The sequence below is a fragment of the Lissotriton helveticus genome, chromosome 3_1, assembly GCF_964261635.1.
Source record: "Lissotriton helveticus chromosome 3_1, aLisHel1.1, whole genome shotgun sequence".
Lineage (NCBI taxonomy): Eukaryota > Metazoa > Chordata > Amphibia > Caudata > Salamandridae > Lissotriton > Lissotriton helveticus.
Genome location: NC_136061.1, coordinates 937,342,805 through 937,364,759, shown reverse-complemented (window position 1 = coordinate 937,364,759; position 21,955 = coordinate 937,342,805). Strand labels below are relative to the sequence as shown.

The 21,955-nt window shown below is 47.3% G+C and overlaps 1 protein-coding gene across 3 annotated transcripts in view; it reads right to left on the bottom strand.

Annotated features, from left to right (window-relative positions):
* Positions 1–1,140: 1,140 nt before the first annotated feature.
* SIRT3 (sirtuin 3) overlaps positions 1,141–21,955 on the bottom strand; it is a 115,099-nt gene continuing 94,284 nt past the window's right edge. For all 3 annotated transcript variants that reach the window (XM_078681282.1, XM_078681284.1, XM_078681285.1), the window contains 3 exons: positions 13,346–13,507; positions 5,383–5,595; positions 1,141–1,889 (listed from right to left, as the gene is read on the bottom strand). In XM_078681282.1, the coding sequence (XP_078537408.1) occupies positions 1,878–1,889; positions 5,383–5,595; positions 13,346–13,507 (387 nt within the window). In that variant the 3' untranslated portion in view covers positions 1,141–1,877. The remainder of the gene's footprint in view (positions 1,890–5,382; positions 5,596–13,345; positions 13,508–21,955) is intronic.

The window sequence follows — 21,955 nt, the reverse complement described above, 5'->3', positions numbered from 1 at the left end:
TTCCTTCTCTGCAGTGCCGTAGGGTCCTTGACTTCCGTCGGTGGGCCTCGGAGGGTTGGGGCGAGAAAAGAAACAGAGGGCCGTTAGTCTTTTGCTCCTCTCAAGATTGGTAACAACCACCGCCACCGGGAAGTGAGGATACGGAAAAGGGAGAGTGAGGGGCGGGGTAAACGGAGAGGTGGAAGAGGCCGACAAACAGGAGGGAAGGCAAGGGGTCGACAGGGTGCTCGTGGTGAAAGGGGGGGGGGTCTGTCTATATATATATATATACAGTGCTCTCGTGCTCAGCTAGGTGCAGCGCTCTACTATTTACACTGATTACAACTATCTACAAAAAGGCACACGGAGACGGATGACGGGTACTCACGTGGCCCGCCGCAACTCCCTGGTGAGTTGCGGCCGCTCTCCAGCCACCTCCTGAGGACTCCACCAGTCCTCAGACCACACGTCGCCGTCGCCGTCCTCCTCCACTTCTTCCGCTTGGTTCTCCGACTCCCCGTCTCTCTCTCTCAGCTCCGGTTCCTTCCTTGCTGCCTCCTGCCACAAGTCCGCGGGTTGGAACGCCCTTCGTTGTGGTTCGCAGGTTTTTCTATCTTCCGGGAGGTAGTCGGGGGCGGGACTTCCGGGTTCAGGAAGGAGTGCTTCCGGTTGTCCGTCTTCCGGGTTCCGACCTCGGCGTACCTGCAGAGGGAGAGAGAGAGAAGAAGTCCTATGGAGAGGGAACAAGTTGTCTTCTGGGTTATACGGACTCATCCCCGCGCGAGGATGTCTCTCTGTTAAGGCAGGTATCGTGGTGTTTCCACAGTATGGTTTTCTGTTCGAGAGAATGCTTATTAACAGGTCCAAACAAAATGGAAGGATGCATAATCATAAGGATGAACCACAATTTCTTTAGAAAAATCCACATTTCCAAAGAATGACCCAAGAATCCCATGCTGCTAAGGAAAATATAATTACCTTTATCAATGGATCTCTTTCTGAGCAACACGCCACTCATTCTTTTTATCTTCTCCCATAAATCTAACACAGTATTTCGGGATTCACAGGAGATGAGAACAGGGGACACTTAATTTCGTGGCTATCTCATAAGGTTAATGGAGCACCGATGCCTCAAACAATAAGAAACTAAAAAAACAAAAGTAAAATTGAAGTGTTTAATACAACATAGGATTTCATTGGGTACACTATTGTAACTGAAATATCCAAAATACCTAGGCTCCATTTTATCTTCCCAGCCTGAAAAGCATGAGCCCGAATCCTCTGCGGATATTGAAGGAAAATGGGGCTCATCCTCGATAAAACATAGTGCAGTGTCACTCTCATTTCTTGGTGTGCCTTTTGCATTATTTCCATCATGTTTTTTGCTGTTGTGATGTTGATGCAGGGCAAAGTTCATCACTCGGAGGAGGCAGGGACCAGTCAGGACATTGGGAAGCTGGAGACGCTTCAGCAGGTGAAAATGACCTAAACAATTAAGGAAGAGTCCCTAGATGTCGCCCAACCTTGCCTGCCAGTCTAAAGCATCAATCAGTTAGGAATTCTTCCCATTTCCTGTGGTCAGGCATTCACTTCTCCTCCATCCCCACACTTTCCCATGTGGACAAGAGGTGACGCTTGGAGAAGGCAGAATGGCTGGTGGAAGGTTGTGCCCTGTTTTCTTTCTTTACATATCACACTCAATCATTTGTTGCGGCTCATGAACTCTTACAGTCTTCAGAGAAACCTTTTTGGTAAATAGCCATGATGAGAAGTCGGGGGACGGAGGAGAGGGACTTGGTAACTTTTACCTGATTCAGTGCCTTCGCTACTTTGGCTTTCCCCTTTAAATCATGTTGAATGCAAGTTCAAATCATGTTGAGTCAAAATCCTTTCCCACCTTACTGATCCACCTGTAAATTTAAGCAATATCAAAAGCAATGCATTAGTGACAAATGAAGAAGTGAATGGTATGGGATTACTACAGATGAGAAGCAACAGACTGAAGAAAGCAAGGGAGAGCTATGGCTGACTGCTAACTAGGGACCGAGGACACCAAAATCAAAGGAATGATGAGGCATATAGATGGTTAGAGACTAGAGGCCAATGCAGGATAGGAGTCCCTAAGCATCCGAGGGATCAAAAGGAATAAAAGCTTATGAGGTCCCTAGGGATGAGATCGACTGGAGGATGGAGGGTCAAGGGAGCCTAAGAAATTAAAGGATCTCTAGAATGAGAGTTGACTGTAGACCAAGCTTCTCAATCCAAGGTCCCACTAGGGCTGGGAAGAACAGTGTACCTAGAGATGGGAGACCAGACCTAAGACTGTTCAAAGTGGCATACCTACAGGTGGGCGGCCTAGAACTGAGAAAAGTGGCATACCTAGAGATGGGAAAAAATAGGGCTGGGAAAAGAAGCATACCTAGAGTTAGCCGTTTAGGATTAGGAACAATGGCATGCCTGGAGATACGAGACCTATAACTGGGGAAAGTAGCGTATTAGATAAGGGAGACCTAGACATGAGACCAGGAGCATATCTGGAGTCAGGAGAACTAGGGCTTGAAAAGAGAGTATACCTGGATTTAAAAGAGAGGACTTGTGACTAGCAACAGATACAAGTATGAAGTGGGGAAGTTTGTGACTGGACTACCAGGAAGTGGAGGAAATCTCACCCTAGTAGCCAACAGAAGTAATGCAGATGGTGGACAAACCTTTACCTAACATCATATTTCTGTAGTCTAACACTGCTCTTCTTCTGAGCCAACTTCCCTTAATCCTCATGGCATATTCTCCACATTCCAGGCATGCAACTTAATTCTCATGTCACATTCTCCATTTTGCCCGCATGCAACTTTCTGGTACCCACCTCATTGTCCCCCAGTCCAAAGGTAAGCGGCATACCTCTGTGAGGAATGAGCTGTATAAAAACTATGTACAAGGGTCAGAGGAGTGTGTTTGGCTTCAGGTAGTGTTTACATCACTTGCATTGTCCTACATTATTTATAACTGCAAATTTCTAACTTTTCAAGTCCTGAGAATGTATTAGTTGTGTTGAGAGATATGCCAACATTTTATTGGGGTGGTAGTTATGTTGAAAAATATTTTATTAACACAACTTTTTCTCATTAAACAATTGTATGTGTTTAATGAATAACCATACTAAAAGGCCAGCCTACTATTGAGGCACATCCTACCCCACTGAAAGGAAAGGTCTGGTATGCCTACCACCATTCACATCCACCCTCACACACAACATTGTAATATTCTTCTGGGATCCATTTTCTCCCCTCTCCTATTCAGCAGCTACCCAAGTCCCTTGCCAAACCTATTATAATAATGTAACCTTAGGTGTTACAACTATGGGGCAATATGCAAATAACCCTACAAATTGATGGCCCAGGTAGCCTCTACAAGTCAAAACATATCTGCCTTCACACGGTAAACACTTGGATGATTAGAAACCACATAGCACACAACAAAACAAAGACAAAGATCATGACTTGTGGACAATAGTACAAACACCAACTTATAGATCTCTGGCCCAAGGAACTTGAATCTCTGTTAGACACAGCAAGAGAAGTTTGGAATCTGGGAGAGATCGTGGACTCATGTCTATCTTTGATACCACATGTTCATTGAGGTTACTAGGAGCAGTTTCTAAACAATGAAAACGCTCTAATGCGTCTTCCCCTATCTTGGATACCAACAGAACACCATGACCTAGCAAGGATCCAGGCACAAGGATGGAATATGATAACCAATTAGCCTACCCGCGTGCTATGCCTCACCACCCAAAATGAGATGTACCGGCCAACATTTAATACTTGAAAATATGTTCCCTGGTTAGTGCCAGAAAGGATCCTTACTGCTGAACCTGCTCAAACGCCCCTTCCTCAGGGAAGATTTGTTGCTTCTGGGTATTTATCACCTCCTGGCTTCTCCTAATGCTCCAACAATCAGTGGCACCGCAGCCAATTGTAATTCAAATCAGGCTGCATGATAAACCTTTACATCATTTACACTATAATGACATAAGATGAATCTATTTCAAATCACATTTTTCATCCAATACCACTACTGGTCCATGGCAACTAATCACTTCACCCCAACTGGTCAGGCCCATCATGACTGAAGAGATCTACTACACATTGCTGCCCACTAGTGGACTTTACTATAGTCCCCACATGCAGATATTGACCAAATACAAACTCCCATCCTCACTTGCTAACTTATAATGACATTCAGGGAAGAGGTGTGGCGCCACGGCTAGGGCGACTGACTCTGGAATCTGGGGATCACGGTTCGATCCCCGGCACCGGCGGCAGATTAGCCTAGCACCATTTGACTCTGGGCAATAGCTTGCTTAATCTTCCCGATGGCCCCCAGCGCCTAGAGAACCTTACGGGTTATTGTGCGCTTTACAAATGTGGATTATTATTATTCATGGAAGGGATGATTGTAACACAGTTCATCCTGACAGATCTCTGACCCTTCTCCCCCTTGCACCCATGACTGCTCAGGTCCATATGACCTGAGAGTGGGAGAGTCTGTGCTGATACCAGAAAACTAGACTGGGTGCACAAGGAAATCATAATTATCAGAAAGGAACCTGCCGAACTGCATATCACAAACCAGAATTGTGCATCTTCCTCTCACACGTTCGCATTTCTTCATCCAAATACCACTAACCTCTGCATCCTACAACACAATAACATGGGGGTCATCATCACGCACAACATGAAAACCCTTCATACACAGAATCAAAAATAAATACAATGCCTTTCAAACCAGGTGGTGTTCTACATGTGAAGGCAATTGTTTTGGCGCCACCACACAGGGGTACTAAGTGCTGTATAGATACTACAATACAATATAATTTTATTGACTGAAGGCAGTGTTTTAGAAGTATGATATACAAGAATCACACAGAAAAGATATAGAGATTTCTCACTTATGCAACCATGACAAGCTTCACAACCCAAAAATGATTTTGCTCATACTATTAGTGTTATTGCATACCATTAACAAACTTCCACCACACCATTCCACCTTGGTGCTTTTGTATGGTGCTTTTGTATGGTGACAAACTGCTTTTAACTACTTTATGACAAAACAAAGTGAACATAAATACATTTCTGTTGACCTTCCCATCACGTTACAAACCTTCAATATAACTCCAATGGAGGTTTAACTTGTCCCCAGCAATCTGAGATTATTTGAATTTACACTTAGAAGGAAAAAGGAAAGATAAAACTGTTATGAAAAGTGCCTGAGGTTAAATTAAATCTCAGCTAATTGTTATCTGTATAATCTTAGAACCCTTTCCTCAATGGCACTTGGTTTAAAAAAACATTTTTTAACCAAAATTATTTAAAACACACAGTGAAGCATCACCCAAAAAGGTACCTTTTTCGTGTGCTGTTGCATGAGATCCAGCACTTGGTCGGTCCATCCCAGAAGGGACACCATGCGCTGCACTCCTTGGATCACATCCCCCAGTTCTGCAACATCTTGGTGCCGCGGGCTTGGCCATGCGAATGGTCCCACCAGTTCACGATTTATTAACACCCGTGGAATTGAGCCACGAACTGCACTGGCCAGACTAGCAAAAGGTTCCACCTGACGCACAAGAATGAATAAAGAAATAAAGAAAGTCGTAGGTCATGGCTTTGTTAACTGATTTGTCTATTGATGCTTCCCAACTAAGAAGTGGAAGAAGGAAAAGGTAGGAGGGAAGCAAGAGGACAGTAAGCGTGTACACTTATATATCACTATATAAAATGAATTGCGAGGAGAAACTCAGGAACAGATAAACAGGTAGAGATGAATTATGAGAGTGCAGGAGAAAGAAGAAAAGAGAAGGGAATAAGAGAATGGACAGGAAAAATAGAACAGTTGTAAGAAGGCTGTTACTAGAAAAGGGCATAAGAGGAAAGTGGAATGAGCCACATCACAAATTCAAAAAGGGTAAGGAGGGAGCGTGGCCGGGCGCCTGCGAAGATGGCTGCCTAGAACGGGAGCTCCGCCGAGACCGAGTCCTTTCTCCCTTGCCATCCGTCCTTAATCCGCCCCAAGGTGCACGCTAACACGTTCCCGTAGGAGCCCCAGAGACCCGCTACAGGTGACAGCAACTTTGGGGGCCAGCCGCGCCTCTGCCGCGGAGGGGAGGCACCCGCAAGACGGGGCCCGGCCAGCGCGCGGAGGCGCAGGAACCGCACAGTCGGGCGCGCTGCCTAAGCAAGCTCCCGGCTTGAGGCCTGCCTGCGAGTGGACGGTGGGCGCCGGGGGCCTGCTCGTCGGCGGTGCCCAGGAGACATCATCGACGCAGGGGGTCCACGAGGGAGAGTGGACCCCGGGGAACCTCCTTGACCCTTCGGTGGGCTGGACTGTGGCCTGGTGGCGGCGGCGCTGCTCCGGCGGTGGGGGTGGCGCTACCCCCCGGAGAGACAAACTGTGGGCCTGAGTTGCCAGAAGAGGAGGCGGGGGTCGCACACCCGCGGGGCCAGGCTTGGAAGACGCAGACGCACCGCGCCAACAATGGAACCTGTAACCACAGGCCGCACCGGAAGGCAAGGCAAACGCCCCGGGCACAGAGGCATAAACAAGGGTAACCATCGGCGCACTTAAACTATCGAAACACAGTGCCGGAGTCGGCAGGTCAGTGTGGGCACACTGCAGCGGATGGGCCTTGCCCTTAAAGTGCGGAGGTGCTGTCCTGCGTTGGGTTAGTGGTGAACTATACAGACCGTGGGAAGCTTGCCCGGGCGCCGAAGGCTGCAGGAGGGTCGGGGAGCGGTGGAAGCGTGCAGGTAGCCTTGGCCTAGACCGAACAGCCCGGGTCGATACAGGTCATGGAGGACTCGGATACCTGATCGAGTGGGATACTCATGGCGCGACGGAACTGACGCATTCAACTCTACAGCCGTACCTAGGTAGGCCAGAGCTGAAAACAGCGAAGCGCCCCCCCACCCCTTGGAACGGAGAGGGGGGTCACCCGGGACGTAGGGTCCGGCCGCTTTGCGGCAATTGCGCCGCCCTGAGAGGATTGAGGCACGCGGTGCGTACCTCGGCACGCATGTGCCTCCGCCATGAGGCCTAAATCAACTACGGCTCCCCAGGCCAACAAGTTGGATAAGTATGCGGTCCCGGTGGGACAGGGCCAAGTCGGCAAAGTACCTGAAGATCCTGCAGGTCCGAAGGAACCGTCCCTGGCCTCCATAATGTCAGCGATACAAACGTTGGGCACTAACCTGGAGACGAAAATGGACAAAATATCTATTGAGGTCAACCTGCTCCGAACGGACCTGGGCAAGACCACAGACAAAGCAAAGGCGAATGAGTCGGACATCCGAGAGTTACAGGCCTCCTCAAAAACGCTGGAACAAGGGGTCAATGAACTGGTCTGCCAACTCAAACAGATGGCCCTCAAGCTGGAATATCAGGAAGGGAGAGCCCGCAGGAGCAACATACGCGTGGTGGGAGTGCCGGAAGGAATGGAGGGGCCTAGTGTTGAGCTCTTTCTGGAGGACCTCATTCTTGCCCACCTTAAGCCTAAGCGTCTGTCTAGTTTATTTACGATTGAACGGGCCCACCGCGCACCGGTCCCAAAACCCAAACCAGGTGCGCCGCCAAGGACAATCATCGCTAAGCTCCTGAATTACAGGGATAGAGATGCTATACTACAGACAGCAAGACAGATGGGGGACCTGAAACACGAGAACGCCACCATTCGTTTCTTCGCCGACTTCACGCTTCAGGTCCAGCGGGAGAGGCGTTCATTCGCAGGCGTGAAGGCAGCACTCCGAGAGCGGGTTCTAAAGTACATGATGTTTTTCCCAGCCAAACTGAAGGTCATCGCAGGGGGGAAGTCCCTGTTTTTCACTACACCGTCGGACGTGCAGGACTAGCTGGAGAGTGAGTCGTCGCAGCAGCGAGTTCGAGCAGCGGCTGGCAGCTGGAGAGATAACCAGGCGGCATCGCCGGAATCCACGGCTGGAAGGTCAGAAGCGGACGCCCAGAGTCAGCGCTCCTGGCGATTGAGGTTGGCCAGCCCAAAGTGGGGGTCTCTTCGGGACGCTGTTGGTGATTAGAGACTACAGACATGTGCACTAGACCTCTATGAACAGTAAGCTATAATGTCATGAGACCATAGACTTGGGGCCTGTCCTACATGGGCTGCCTTGATACTTCGAGGGGAGGGGCACCCTGAACTGCTTATGGCGGGACACTAAATGCTGTGACTGTGATCCACTAATTAGGGATGTGCACTTGGGTGTAAGATGTATGTGAATCGAGGGGTGGACTTGGACGGCAGCTGGAGCTGGGGCCGGTGCACTCTTTCCCCCCCCTAAAGGAGTTCTTCGGGAGGGGAGGTCTCCTCACTCCCGGGTTGGGTTTGGGCGAAAGGCGCTCTGCTAATTGGGGATGTGGGTAGTTCGAAACCTACGGAGCAGGGAAGCAGGGAGGTGGGGTGGGGGGGCGACTGTCATGGGGGAAAAAGGGGATTTGGGGGGAAGGTGTTGAGGGGTGGGGGTTGGTTGGGGACACGGGGAAATGTTTGGAATGGTCACACCAGGATTATAAGGACATACGTATGCATAGTACCAGGAACCTCGGGGCTGTTTATGTAGTAAAAAGTGTGAATTACTATGAGGTGGGATAAAAGCCTCAAGATTTTGAGCTGAAACGTCAACGGGCTGGGGGATAAGCTCAAGAGTACTATTGTGCTGCAATTTGTTAAACGTCACCTCCCAGATGTTGTACTCTTGCAGGAGACCCACTTGTTGGGAAACACGTGTCACGCGCTGAATAGATGGGGATACACTCTGGCAATACATGCCGCCTTCACCTCGGGGTTCCGGGGTGTGGGAATCCTACTGCGCCGTAACTTCCCCTAGTTATTGATCACACAGACTCTGACCCTCTTGGGCGCTATGCTGCTATCTCGGGAAAATGGGAGGGTCGTAGAATAAACCTAGTCACGACTTACATCCCGCCTGGGCTTCAAACTCAATCATATCAAGATATGGGCAAGCTACTCCTTTCCCTTCCGGAAGGGCAACTCCTAGTGGGGGGTGACTTTAATGCCGTCGTCTCGGGGAACCTTGATATACATCCACCCAGGGACATACCAACGGGACACATGTGGCTAGCTGATTTCCTCAAGGCATTTGGTCTTACTGATCTCTGGCATCTTCGACACCCAACAGACAAACAATACACTTTCTTTTCAGGCCCACACCGCTCCTTCTCACGCATAGATTACATATTAGCACCTATGCAACAGGGGACCACCATACAGGAAGCCACACACTTAGCAAGGGGTATCTCGGACCACTCCCCGCTGCTGGCCCACCTTACAATCGGGGACAGGCAGGAAGGGTGTATAGCGCCAATCAATGCCTGGTACCTCCGTAATGAAGACACGAAGAAGGCACTGACTATCTCGATTGACCGATACTTTGAGAATAATGACGGTACAGTAGACTCATCAGTAGTACTGTGGGAGGCCTTCAAAACTGTGCTTAGGAGTGAGGCTCTTTCGGTGATCGCTGGCCGCCGCAAAGAATGTGAAGCACAAATGGTCAATACGGAGAGGGATCTCCTTGAGTGGGAAGAAGCAGCGCAGAATGCCGCTGATCCAGGTGCAGTCCACCAGATGCAACTCAAGGCGGCGGAATATAAGGCCTTGGCCACGGACGCCGCCAAAAATATAGCGAGAGACAGGGAGGGCAGAATATATGACCAAGGAGACAAGGCGGGCAAGCTTATCGCCTGGCTGGACAGGAAGCAACAGGTGCAGAGAGTGATAGCGGAGCTCAAGGCTGATTCAGGAGCAATTGTCATGGAACCCCATGAGATAGTCAGGGAATTTGCGTTGCACTACCAGAAGGTCTATAGTAGAGGGTCTGACCGGCATGGGGAGGATTCTATTGCTTTGTTAACTGACATCTGTCTACCCACCCTCTCGGAGGCAGAACGGGAGACCTTGGAGGCGCCGCTCACCGCTGAAGAACTGGGCCGGGCTATAAGGGATCTTCGACTGGGAAAATCCCTAGGGCCTAACGGACTGCCGATCGAGCTATACAAGCTCAAACCAGACAGCCTTAGCCCGTATCTAAAACGTATGTTTGAGAAGAGCAGGGAGAAGAGTATTCTTCCGCGGGATCAACGTATAGCCACAATTGTGGCCATCCCTAAGGAAGGGAAACCGAAAGACACCTGTGCCTCTTATAGGCCCATATCTTTGCTAAATGCAGAGCCCAAGATCCTGGCCAACCGGCTCAAACCAGTCCTACCCACACTGGTCCACCCGGACCAATCGGGCTTTATGCCCCATCGCAACACTGCGCTCAATCTCCGCCGTCTACATGGAGTCCTGGGGCGCTGTCACACTCTGGAGGAAGATGCGGTTGTGGTGTCACTTGATGCCGCAATGGCGTTTGACACGCTTGAATGACCCTATATGATGGCAGTCCTTCAGAAACTGGGCTTTGGCCCTGGCTTCATTGGGTGGATGCGTCTCCTGTATTCTGAAACCTTGGCCTAGGTGACGGTTAATAATAAGACCTCCGAGGTTTTTGCTTTAGAGAGGGGTAGACTACAGGGGTGCCCCCTCTCGCCTTTGCTTTTTGCCCTGCCTATGGAACCACTCGCTGCCTGGATCAGACAAGACCTCTCCCTGAAGGGGATCCGGTGGGCTGATGGATGGGAGGACAGGATTTCCCTTTACGCGGACGATATCCTCCTCTACCTCACGAGACCTCGCACGTCCCTAATAGTAGCCTTGGACATTTTCACTAGTTTCGGAAAAAACTCAGGGTATACCATCAATTGGGGTAAGTCCTTAATGTATGTCCTGCATGGAGATCCTCCGGCGGTTCCTCGGAACTGCCCGATTGAGGTGGCCACTGATGGGTTCAGATACCGGGGGATTTTCATCTCCAAAGAGAGGGCCACTAGGTATGAGAGGAATCTCTTGCCGCCTTTACAGCGATTTAAAAGGGACTCTGCCCCTAGCGGAAGCTCCCGTTGTCCCTATTGGGTAGGGCGGCGCTCTTTAAAATGATGGCGCTGCCTCGATTCTTACATGCCCTACAAAACTATCCGGACCTGGTTCCACAATCCTATTTTGCTTCCATCAAAGCTACACAGAGAGAGCTACTATGGTCTGGGACACCCCGTATATCCCTCAAGAAGCTTACACTGGGATGGTTTGACGGAGGCATAGCACTCCCGGATATCCGAAAGTACTATTGGGCAGCACATCTCTCGGCCATAAATCAGGGTACCTATAGCCACGGCAACGACCCGGGATATGGAATGGACCGGTGGCTCCTTCCGGGTGGAAACTTCGAGGCGGCCCTCTACTCGAGACCTGATAGGTACCCACTCACTGGGCCCACGCAGCACTCGGTTCAAATATGGCACATTGCACAGCGTAAAATGGGATGGGCCAACACACTTACAATGGCTACCTCGCTATGGGTTTCAGAGAGGTTGGGCACTCTGGGTCGCAAAAAAGAGTTCCGTAACTGGGACCTAATTGGAATATCCCACATTAGAGATTTATGGGGTCCAAACGGTGTTGTGTCTTTTGCCTCACTCCAAAGCACTCATGATCTCGCACAAACAGAACACTTCCGGTACCTGCAGGTCAGACACTCCCTCCAGACAAACATCCCCTTCGGACCCAGCCCCCAGAATCCTCCCCCCTGGAGGATAGAATGCTAGATGGCCACCTCCCTGAGCATGCCACTCACATACAAAAAAATCATTAACAACTCTCCAGATCTGCTACTACATCTCAAATGGAAATGGGAGACTGATGGATTAGAGATAGATGTGGAGGAGTGCGCTTGCTTTCCCTAAGGAAGTAGCCATATCGGCCAGACTAGGGTAAGGAAGAACAGAAGCTCAGAGAACGTGAGCGGGAACGTTCCAGAGAAGACAAAATAGGGAGAAGAAAAAGAAAAGGGATTTAAATGCATCCAGATCTGGAACAACACTCTGTGTCCACCAGGACAGCCCCAACCCTGCTTCAATTTAGGAAAGAGCAGAAGATACATCAATTTAACAAAAACTACACCATGACGCAGTAACAGTCCACTTCCGCTCTCAGATCCCAGCTAACCTACCAATGTGTCATTACCTTTGACCCTGCACAATGCTCTGCTGCCTTCTAACTAGGCTTGTGCCTAACAAATACTACTTAAAACATGCAAAGAGAGATGGTGAAGCATGTGTTAAGCCGGAGTCAGACAGAGATCAGGGAAAATACAAGTGGAGGCAGATTAGTGCAAGATGGAGAGTGGAACAAAAGAGAGAAACAGGAATGAGGCGTAAGGGATTACCCTGGAATAGCCACCCTACATGACACAGAAAATGATCAATTCCTCTAGGGATATAATTTTTGTTCCTGGTACCCCATATGTTCGTGACGCACTCAAGGCAGAATTAAGTCAGAGCCTCCTTTACAATTGGATCCTTGCTTTTGTTTTAAACTCGTGCCAGATCCATGCCTTGGAGAACTCTCAGAAACTACTGCTACACACTTTGGTGCTATAGGTAAATGCTAACGTTGCTAAATGTGAAGACAGGAGATTAAATATGCAGCTCCAACATCTCGTTTTACACTGGATTCTACCTGAAGCTGAACTTAACTCAAGGAGCTGCAGTGCCTCATGAGGGCGACGCCTAAGTGTTATAGGAAAATCCTAAGTAAAACCTTTTCTGCCTGACCTTCCCCATTCTCAGTGAAAAACTGCAAGCCATGTAAGTACATACTCCTGTCACCAATACCACCAATCAATCAATCAATAAAGGGTTGGTAAAGCACAACTACTCACCCATGAGGGTCACCAGCACCCACAGAAAACCTAAGATCCTGTTACCCACAAGACACCTCCCCCATCCCACCCAAAAGAAACCTATGATATCCATCTTTATAGTGGTAAAGACTGGAGGTTCCTAGTGTTTTCACATGTTTCTATTTCAGACACATCTCCAGTTTGGTGTCTGCTCAGGTAAGACGCTTTTGTGATATATTGCTAGATGTGGAGTTTATGCTGTTTTTTGTCACTGCGGGACCCTCCCTCAATCCTAGAGAGGCACAGTGCATTAATGATTTTTCACAAACCTTTTGCCCTATTGTTTGACTTTTACTGAAGCTGAGAACGAAGTAAAACTGGGACACTTTTTGGTACCAGTCGCATTTTGGCTGTTTGAACCAATCCGGTCCTTTCCGTTGCTTGCTCACCTGGTGGGTCTAAGGAATTGACCCTGGTAATATGAGAGTAAGCCCCTCATTCATGACTTTCTACTTCTAACCCTCTTTCACCCCTATGCTTGATGAAGCTCTCTCTCACACCTCCAACGAGGTCCCAATGATGATGAGGAGGTCGGCCAGAGGAAAATCCGTCAGATGCAGCAAAAAGCGCCTGGGAAGTTCCTCGCCAAAAAATATGATGTCAGGTTTGATGAGGCCACGGCATACAGGACAGTATGGAATCTCGCCATTCAGGATCAGCAGCTGAAACAAGAATAACAAATGAAACAAGAAACCAACACACATCACTGAGACACAACTCGTGACACAATATGCAGTACAGTAATGTCATGTGTCAAAAAGCCACCTCCAATCCCCACGGACCGGCGAAGCAAGAGACGGACCACAGGATCTGACCAAAATTCTTAACTATATATATATATATATATATATATATATATATATACGACTAGCCCTGACAAGTCTATGAAGCACTTGATGGAGAGCTACTCCAGATTAGATGTAGGATTGGTCATGTACTTTTAAGGAAACCATTTCCAGTTTTCTGTGGAAGATTAAATCAACAGTACCTAGATGTGATCTATATTGGGGATTTGTAAATTCATGCAGGTGGTTGATGGGGTGAAGAGATAAACTGAGCAGATTAACTATTGTTAGGCTTCAGGTATAGGGTTTCAAAGCAAGAGAAGCTGAAATCTGTGAACTGAGCTGAGGTACTGTCACAAACACAATAATAGAGAACAAGGAAGGCAGGCATGTGACTTAGAGTAGGCTATACTCAGAGAGAGAGGGCATGCAGAGGATGGAAGGTAAAGAGAAGGTCCTTCTGCAGAAGGAAAGGGCAGAGAAACAATCAGTAGTTTTCATAATATAGAGCAAGAAGGCTTTTTGCGATAGCGTGCAATCTGAGGAGGTAAAACTGTAGAAATGAAACAATATTATTTGTATGTGAGATAGTGTATTGCATTGAAGCATTTCAATAGTACTTGCACTGCATATGTGGGGCACTGAAGCATTTATTCACATGAATAGCACACTACACCATGTGGGTGTGAAGTTGGAAGTATGTTTACTTTGCTTGCAGCATATGTAGGAAGTGTTTCATTATCGTTTATGATGACAACCAAGGTGGATCATCGGGTTATGGGAAAGGGCGCTTGGCAGTGTGATGCATGAGGAAGTGTGGGAAATAGATGTGCAGTTCTATAGTTTATGGCATGCTGGCAGGATTGATCAACAGTCATGTTGGTAAATTTACTTTACGTTTTCAAAGACATTTCCAGGTGGTTATCCACTCAGTGATCTAATGGATCTGGTGGAGGTGGTCTTATTTTTTAAATGCTTTCTCTATTATCAATGATTTGCGGATTTTTTGTTCTACTGTGTTGATGCCTGGTTTGAATGCATTGTCACTTAATGTACGTGGGTTGAATCATCCGGTGAAAAGGGCAAAAATTTTGGATTATTGCAAGTCGCTTTCTTCAGATTTAGTATTACTACAAGAAACGAAAGTATCCTACAAAGAGGCTTTGTTGTTGAGGAAAGAGTGGGTCCTTGATGTTGTGTGCTCTGAGGCCTTTGGCAAAAAGAATGGAGTGATAACATTAATCTCTAAAAATTCAGGTTTATCCGTAGTTTCGGCTGAACATGATTCGGAAGGACAATGGTTGTTGTCTAGACATTCTAACGGTTCTCTTGACCTGTATGTTATGAATATTTATGCTCCAAACAGTGATGACCCTTCGTTCTGGCGTTCGATCACTAAAAAATTAGCTGAAGTACCTCATAAAGGTAATCTAATAGTTGGTGGTGATTTTAATCTCCCAATGGACCCGATTCTGGACAGACATTCTTCTTTTAAATTCCGTCCTCCTAGAGCTTATAAACAAATGACAAATATGTGTGCCTCTGCTAACCTTCAGGATATATGGCTTCTTCATAACCCTACAGGTAGTGACTTTTCTTTTTTCTCCTCTCCTCATTCTAGCCTTTCTCGTATTGATTATCTCTTAGTTCACTCGGCTCTTTTATAGTCTTCGTCCTCCCCGTACATCCATCCTATTCTCGTGTCTGATCACGCGGTTGTATCCTTTTCTCTCTTAAATCTTGCTAATAAGAAAGAACCTCGTTCTTGGAGGTTAAATACCGATATTCTGCATGATGACGCTCAGGTTATGGCTTTGACTGAAGAGATCGATAATTTTTTTTCTGATAATGAAGGCTCAGTCAGTTCTCCAATAGTTCTGTGGGATGCTTTTAAATGTACTATTAGAGGCCAAATTATTAAATGTATGGCGAAAAGGAATGCAATTATTAAGAGGGAACTTTCGGATTTGGCAGGTGTAGCAGAATGTCATCCGCGTAGAGGGACACTTTGTCCATCCAGTCCGGTGACCAATTAAGTCCCCAAATCGTAGGATCGGCCCTGAGCCATATATCGAGAGGTTCAAGCGCAAGTGCAAACAGCAAGAGAGACAATAGGCACCCTTGTTTCGTGCATCCTCCCCAACTCAAAAACTGCCGATCTACTCTCATTTACTGCAATTCGCGCCAAAGGTTTCGAATAAAGGAGATACACCCAAGATAGAAATCGACCGCCAAAACCGTACCTCTCAAGGGCAGCAAAGAAGAAGGGCCATTTGATCATATCAAATGCTATTTTGGCATCCAAGGACATAATAACAGAGTCCTCCTGTATTGTGGCAGCACGCCCTAACACCCCAAACAAACAGCGCAGGTTAAGTGCCGTATTTTTGGTTGGCATAAAGCCATTTTGCTCCGGATGTATCAACTTGTGAAAAAAGGGGGAAATGCGAAGAGCCAGGATCTTAGCCAAAATTCGGACCTCGGGGTCAAGAAGGGAAATGGGTCGATATGAAGAGCATCGATTTGGGGGCTTTCCTTGTTTATGAATAACAACTATATTAGCCAGCCGCTCCGTAGGCGGGAGGACCTCTTCTTGCACACCTGCATTGTACATACGCAGTAGGTAAAGGCCCATGGCCTTGCCGGATTGTAGAGAGGAAATAGCCGTAGAAATTTCTTCAACTGTTAGTGCCCAATTGAGATCCGCGATCTCCTGAGAGTCCAGGCTTGGCAGCAGCAATGTAGCCAGCAGCTCAGCAGCCTCCTCCTGAGTGGAAGTAGACACCGGAGAATATATCAGGCTAAAATGATTGGCGAAGGCGTCTGCAATACCAGCTCTGTCATGATGTTGAACAGCACCCTCATCCACAATTTCGGCCACCCATCTATTAGCTAGGTCTCTCCTGTCAAGCCAAGCCAACAACTTGATAGCTTTATCACCAATATCATAAATCCTATGTTAAGAGGCCCTATAGTGGGCCCTAGATGCTTCGTTCGATATATATCTGTATTCCTTTTGCTTGCTATCCAACTTATTCGAGATCTCTGGAGACCCCTCCGACACTAAGTCTCGTTCAAGGGCTGTAATCTCAGCTTCAATAGCCTCCAGTTGGTGATGCTTTTCCTTCTCGAGCCCCGCTACCCCACACCCACGGACCACGGTTTTAAAGGCTTCCCATAATATCATGTTGGATTGAACCGAACCATCGTTCTTTGCAAAGTATTGTTTGGTAACCTCTGTCAGTTTAGAGCGAATTTCAGGAATTTTAAGATACCAAGGGCTAAGGACCATGTTTCGATGGCTGGCGGCGGGTGTACCGCCATAATAAGTGACAATTGGCGAGGGATCAGAGATACCCCTAGGCAAGAATGACAATTTAGCAAACATGGCGAGCTGATCAGCCTTGCAGACAAAATAGTCCATACGGGACAAGCTACCATGCACACCAGAGTGAAAGGTGTATTGTTTCTCCGCCGGATTACAGACACACTAGACGTCTATGATCCCAAGTGCCCTCAGAAAATCAGATAAACTCTTCCCAGATGAATCACTCAAACGAGGGTGCATGCGGTCCAGTGACCCATCTAACGCTGCGTTACAGTCACCACCCAGAAGCATATCTCCATCAGGCAATTCCAACAGATGTGCACCCAGATCATTCAAGGTGGTGGAGTGTAGCCTAGGGGGGATATACAAGGATGTGACATTTAGAGACCTCCCCAGAAAATGAAACAGATCGCCTGCGGGTCACGCACAGTATTTTGAATTTGAAAAGGAAGGGCATTATGCACCAGGATACCAACCCCCATGAAACCTCACGTATAACCGGCATGGGCAATAAGTTTATATCCCCACCTGTTAAGTGCACAATAAGTAGGGCCTTGAATGTGAATCTCTTGAAGAAGCACCAGGTCAGGAGACTGTTGTTTCAGGTACTGCAGCATTATACCCCTCTTAATCCGATCACCCAAACCATTAAAGTTCCAGGAGAGAAGCTTGAGGTGGCCCAATGACGGACCCACTTGATAAACCGCACTCATACTGTAAGATCGGATAGGGCCCCAAAACCCCACAGGCCAGAGGAATGTAACAAACCGCTCAGAGATTCCCCCCAGCGGAAATTGTAGCAGAGCTGATAAACAGTCCAACATAAGAGAAACATAAGCTCCCACAATAATTGTCTATAATGTCCAAAAGATGCCCACACAATTTAGTCTGTGAAAACTGGCCATTTGAAAAAGACTGCAAAAACGTGACAAAAAAACAAATGAAAACATACAAACCAAACCCCAATAACTATTATTTCCTACCCCCTTAAGAAGTCGCAACTTTTGATCACGGTGCTAGCTCCTTGGTACAATTTCAATACTTCAGGTTACGACACGCTTTGAGGGTGCTGCTGGGAGATGAATATTTAGAGCCTCCAGCTCTCCCGTCTTTCACTTACCTTTTGCATGCCAAAAACCTGTATAGGTTGAATTCTAACATTTACATCATGGAATACTGCTGCACCAATTACTCCCCGCCAAGAGCTCAGTGGCAGTTAGACTTAGAGGTTCCCATTGATGATAGTTTATGGAAGTACTGCTGTTAGGTCACCCAATCAGTGTATGGTAGGCATAGGTTAATACACTTTAAGTTTTTAAATAGAACATATTATACACCCTCCCGCCTCTACGGATATAGCTTACGTGAGTCTAACAGATGTGAGCGCTGTGGGGCAAGCAGAGCAGATTTTTTCCATACGACATGGGTATGTCCACAGATTGCTGCTTTTTGGAAACAGATATTCATGGAATTGGGGAACATCGTTGGCACTCCACTTACTCCGGATCCCCTATTAGCCCTGTGGGATATACTAAACCACAGCCTAAAGGGGTTAGGAAGCTTCTGGGATTGGGCTTTCTTCTGGCTAAGAGATGAATAGCTATGTGCTGGGCACGTGGATCTCCTCCCGCAAAATCTGAGTGGGAAAAAGATATGATTTTTTTTAATACGCAGTCCGAAACATATAGTGAGTTAATGCCCCTACAGAGTCGCCCCAAAAATTTTTGAGGCCTGTATAAACAGTATTTGTTGTAAAGGGATGAGAATGGAACGGATGGTGTTTAATTTACTGTGCAGGAACTAGTATCTTAAATTGTGATATGTTATTGGAGGTAAAACTGATGTACATGGTTATATATTTTTTTCAGCTGGTGTGATGTTGGTTGCTGAAATACCCGTGATGGTAGAGTGTTATTCAATATGCGGCCGCTGTCCCTTCTGCACAGCTAATGGATCATTTTTCTTGCTTTGATTATTTTCATTCACGTCTTGCAGACTGTATATTGCTATAATGTTACTGACACTGTTTTATGTACACTGCTGTGGACTGTTAAATAAAATCAATAATAAAAAAAAATATTTCAAAAAACTGTGTTTGAGCCTATGTATTCACGTTGAGGACCTTTGATGTTGGGGTAAGCCTTTACGCGGCTTTTACTGTTTAGGCACGACTGCTGAAGGCCCTCCTTGAGTGCAAGTGGGACTTCCAAAAACTTGTAACACATAAACTTGAAATTAAAAATGTCCCTGCCAGTCTCCCGCTTTTTTTTTTAAACACCACTGGATGGGTACCAACATTCATTTTCCTAGTTCTTGGGGTCTTTCGGTGTAACCCCCCCCCCCCCAAGAAATGCAATGTGAAATAATCTTAGTCTTAAAAAAAAAAAAAAAAAGTTGAAGTTACATAACCTCATACTAAGGGCAGCGAGTGAATAATAATCATACTTAAGCTTGGTTGGAAGAGAAGACACTATTTGATGGCTTATAAGAGTGCCTGCCCAAAAAACTGGCGGTAGCGGAGAGGAGTAAACTACACTTAAGATAGTGATGCAATAAAAGGCTCATTTTACATTTCCTCGGGCACACAATAATTAGACCCTGCGAGCACACTGAAGCAAAAAGTCTGGAACTTGAGTAACTGCTACCAATGCTATAAATGGAAATACAGAAGGTCAGGCTCTCACACTCCAGAGTACCTGTTTACTCGCGATAAGCGCCGGTAGTGTTCAATTAAATGCATTGCAGCAGTGCTTAGAAGTGCAGGTACTGCCCCTTTTAAATTAACCCGTTGACCCCGTGGCAAATTCCGCCGCAGTGCGGGCGAAATAATGAGTGGGAGGGCTTCAGACGGCCCCCAGCTGTCATCCGCACACTCCCACTGTGACACCGGACGGCCGTGGGCCGTCCGACGCATGGAATGGGTTAAAGAAGTGCAGTGTCGTGTCTATCAGCCGTCAAGCAGACACAGGAAACGATGGGGGCTTCTAAGGTACACGTTTATTTGTATCGCTGCAGCATGTACATACAGTGACCTCTTGCCTCGAGGTCTTGTCCAGGAATGTCCCTGTCCCCTCCCCTGACCGGAACTGGTGTCCGGTGTCCCCTGCCCTCTGTCCTGTGCCACAGGGTCCTAGTGCCCTTGTCCAGGGCACGACATCTCCCCCCTTGTTGTAAACAAAACATTTCGCCGACTACTGCCTGTGGTGAGAGAGAGAGAGAGAGAGAGAGAGAGAGAGAGAGAGAGAGAGAGAGAGAGAGAGAGAGAGAGAGAGAGATAGCTAATATAAAAAGAAGAAGGCCTGTGAAAAATGTTCTATCTCCTCAATCAGTCTTTTTGTCTTCTTGCATTCTCTTCTTGGTCTCTGTCCTCCGATGTCAGCTTGTACTTCTTCCCTGTTCATGTCTTCCTTTTGCTCTTCTTTTGGCGCTTCCTCATTATTAGTTTTCAATTCTCTGAAATGCGAGCTATTTCGAGTGATGTGATATTGACCTGCTGACGCTGTTATCATTGGTCCCTTTACCTCTGTCACCGTCAAGGGGTCTCTTGAAAATGCACTGTCAGATTTCCTCACTTGTCTTTGTTTCACTACCACAGTGTCTCCTTCTTTTATTTTTGCGTGTGTCGCGTGTCTTCTCTGGTCAGCATAAGCCTTAATTTTTGCTTTTGCTGCTTGGTCTCTTGCAGCAATGTCCTTTTGGTCCACTCTTTCCACCTCTTTCATTTGTGGCAATCTTGTTCTGCTTGAGCGCCCCAATACCAGTTCAGCAGGACATCTGCCTGTGGAGCTGTGAGGGGTGTTCCTATAATCCCTCAGCACCTGACAGAGTGCTTGTCCGATTGAAATCTGTGTTAGTTTTGCTCTCTGTATCGCCTTTTTGATCGTTCCCATGAATCGTTCGGCCATTCCACTGGCTTGTGGCCACAGAGGTGTTATTCGTCGATCATTGATTCCAAGATATTCCATGAATCTTTTGAACTCTTCGCCAGAGAATGGTGGACCATTGTCTGTCTTCAGTATCTGGGGTGAGCCCCAGGCTGCGAATATATCATCTAGGACTGGTAGCGTTGCGTTTGCCGACGTTGATGCGACTTGTCTCACAATTGGAAACCTGGAAAACTCCTCGATTATTACCAGCAAGTAATTTCCTGTCTCCAGGGGGCCATAGAAGTCGGCTGCCAGCTCTGTCCACACTGCTTTTGGGAGTTGGGACATTTGCAGTGGCTCCGGCTTTGATGAGGGCCCTGTTATTTGGCAGATGTGGCAGTGCATTACAGTTTCTTCTACCATGTTGTCTAGTCCTGGAAACCACACTGTTTCTCGCAGCATTTTCTTGGTTGCTACAATCCCTCGATGTGACTCCTGTGCTAGGTCTACTTCTCAGTGTACGCGGTATTACTATTCGAGTGCCTCTCATCACTATTCCGTTTTCACTTTCGGAGAGCTCTTCACTTATCTTTTTGAACGCCAGCAATTCTTCTCTTTCTACCCTTTGTTCCCAATTGCTGTTGCTGTTCACATGTCTCCACCTTTGCCATTTTGTTATTTTCATTGTTGCTTGCATGGTGGGGTCTTGCTTTGTTTCTTGTTCCAGCTCTTCCATTGTTATATTTGCCGGAGTGCTGTGTTTCAGTGCGAAGTTCAGGTACTCCTCTGCCATCGTTGTTGCTTGTGATGCTTGTGGCAGGGGGTGCCTTGATACGTAGTCGATTCAGAAAAGGGGGTGGTGATGGACAGAGCATCTGAATTAAACAGAACACTCATACCCAGTCAAAAGATCAGGGCTTGATCCATCACCGTTTTTCAGCTCACTACACCATCCCAGTTCAGAACCTGGCTACATGCAAATTAGACTGTCCCTGGCCCAGTGCATCATGGGAACAGGGCAGACCAAACTACCAAGCCAATTCTTTACTGGAAAGGAAACAAGCTTCCGGGGACCGGTTTCTGGCATTGCAGCCGTCTTCGGCCCGGCTTGCTTGAATCCTGATGGTGCAG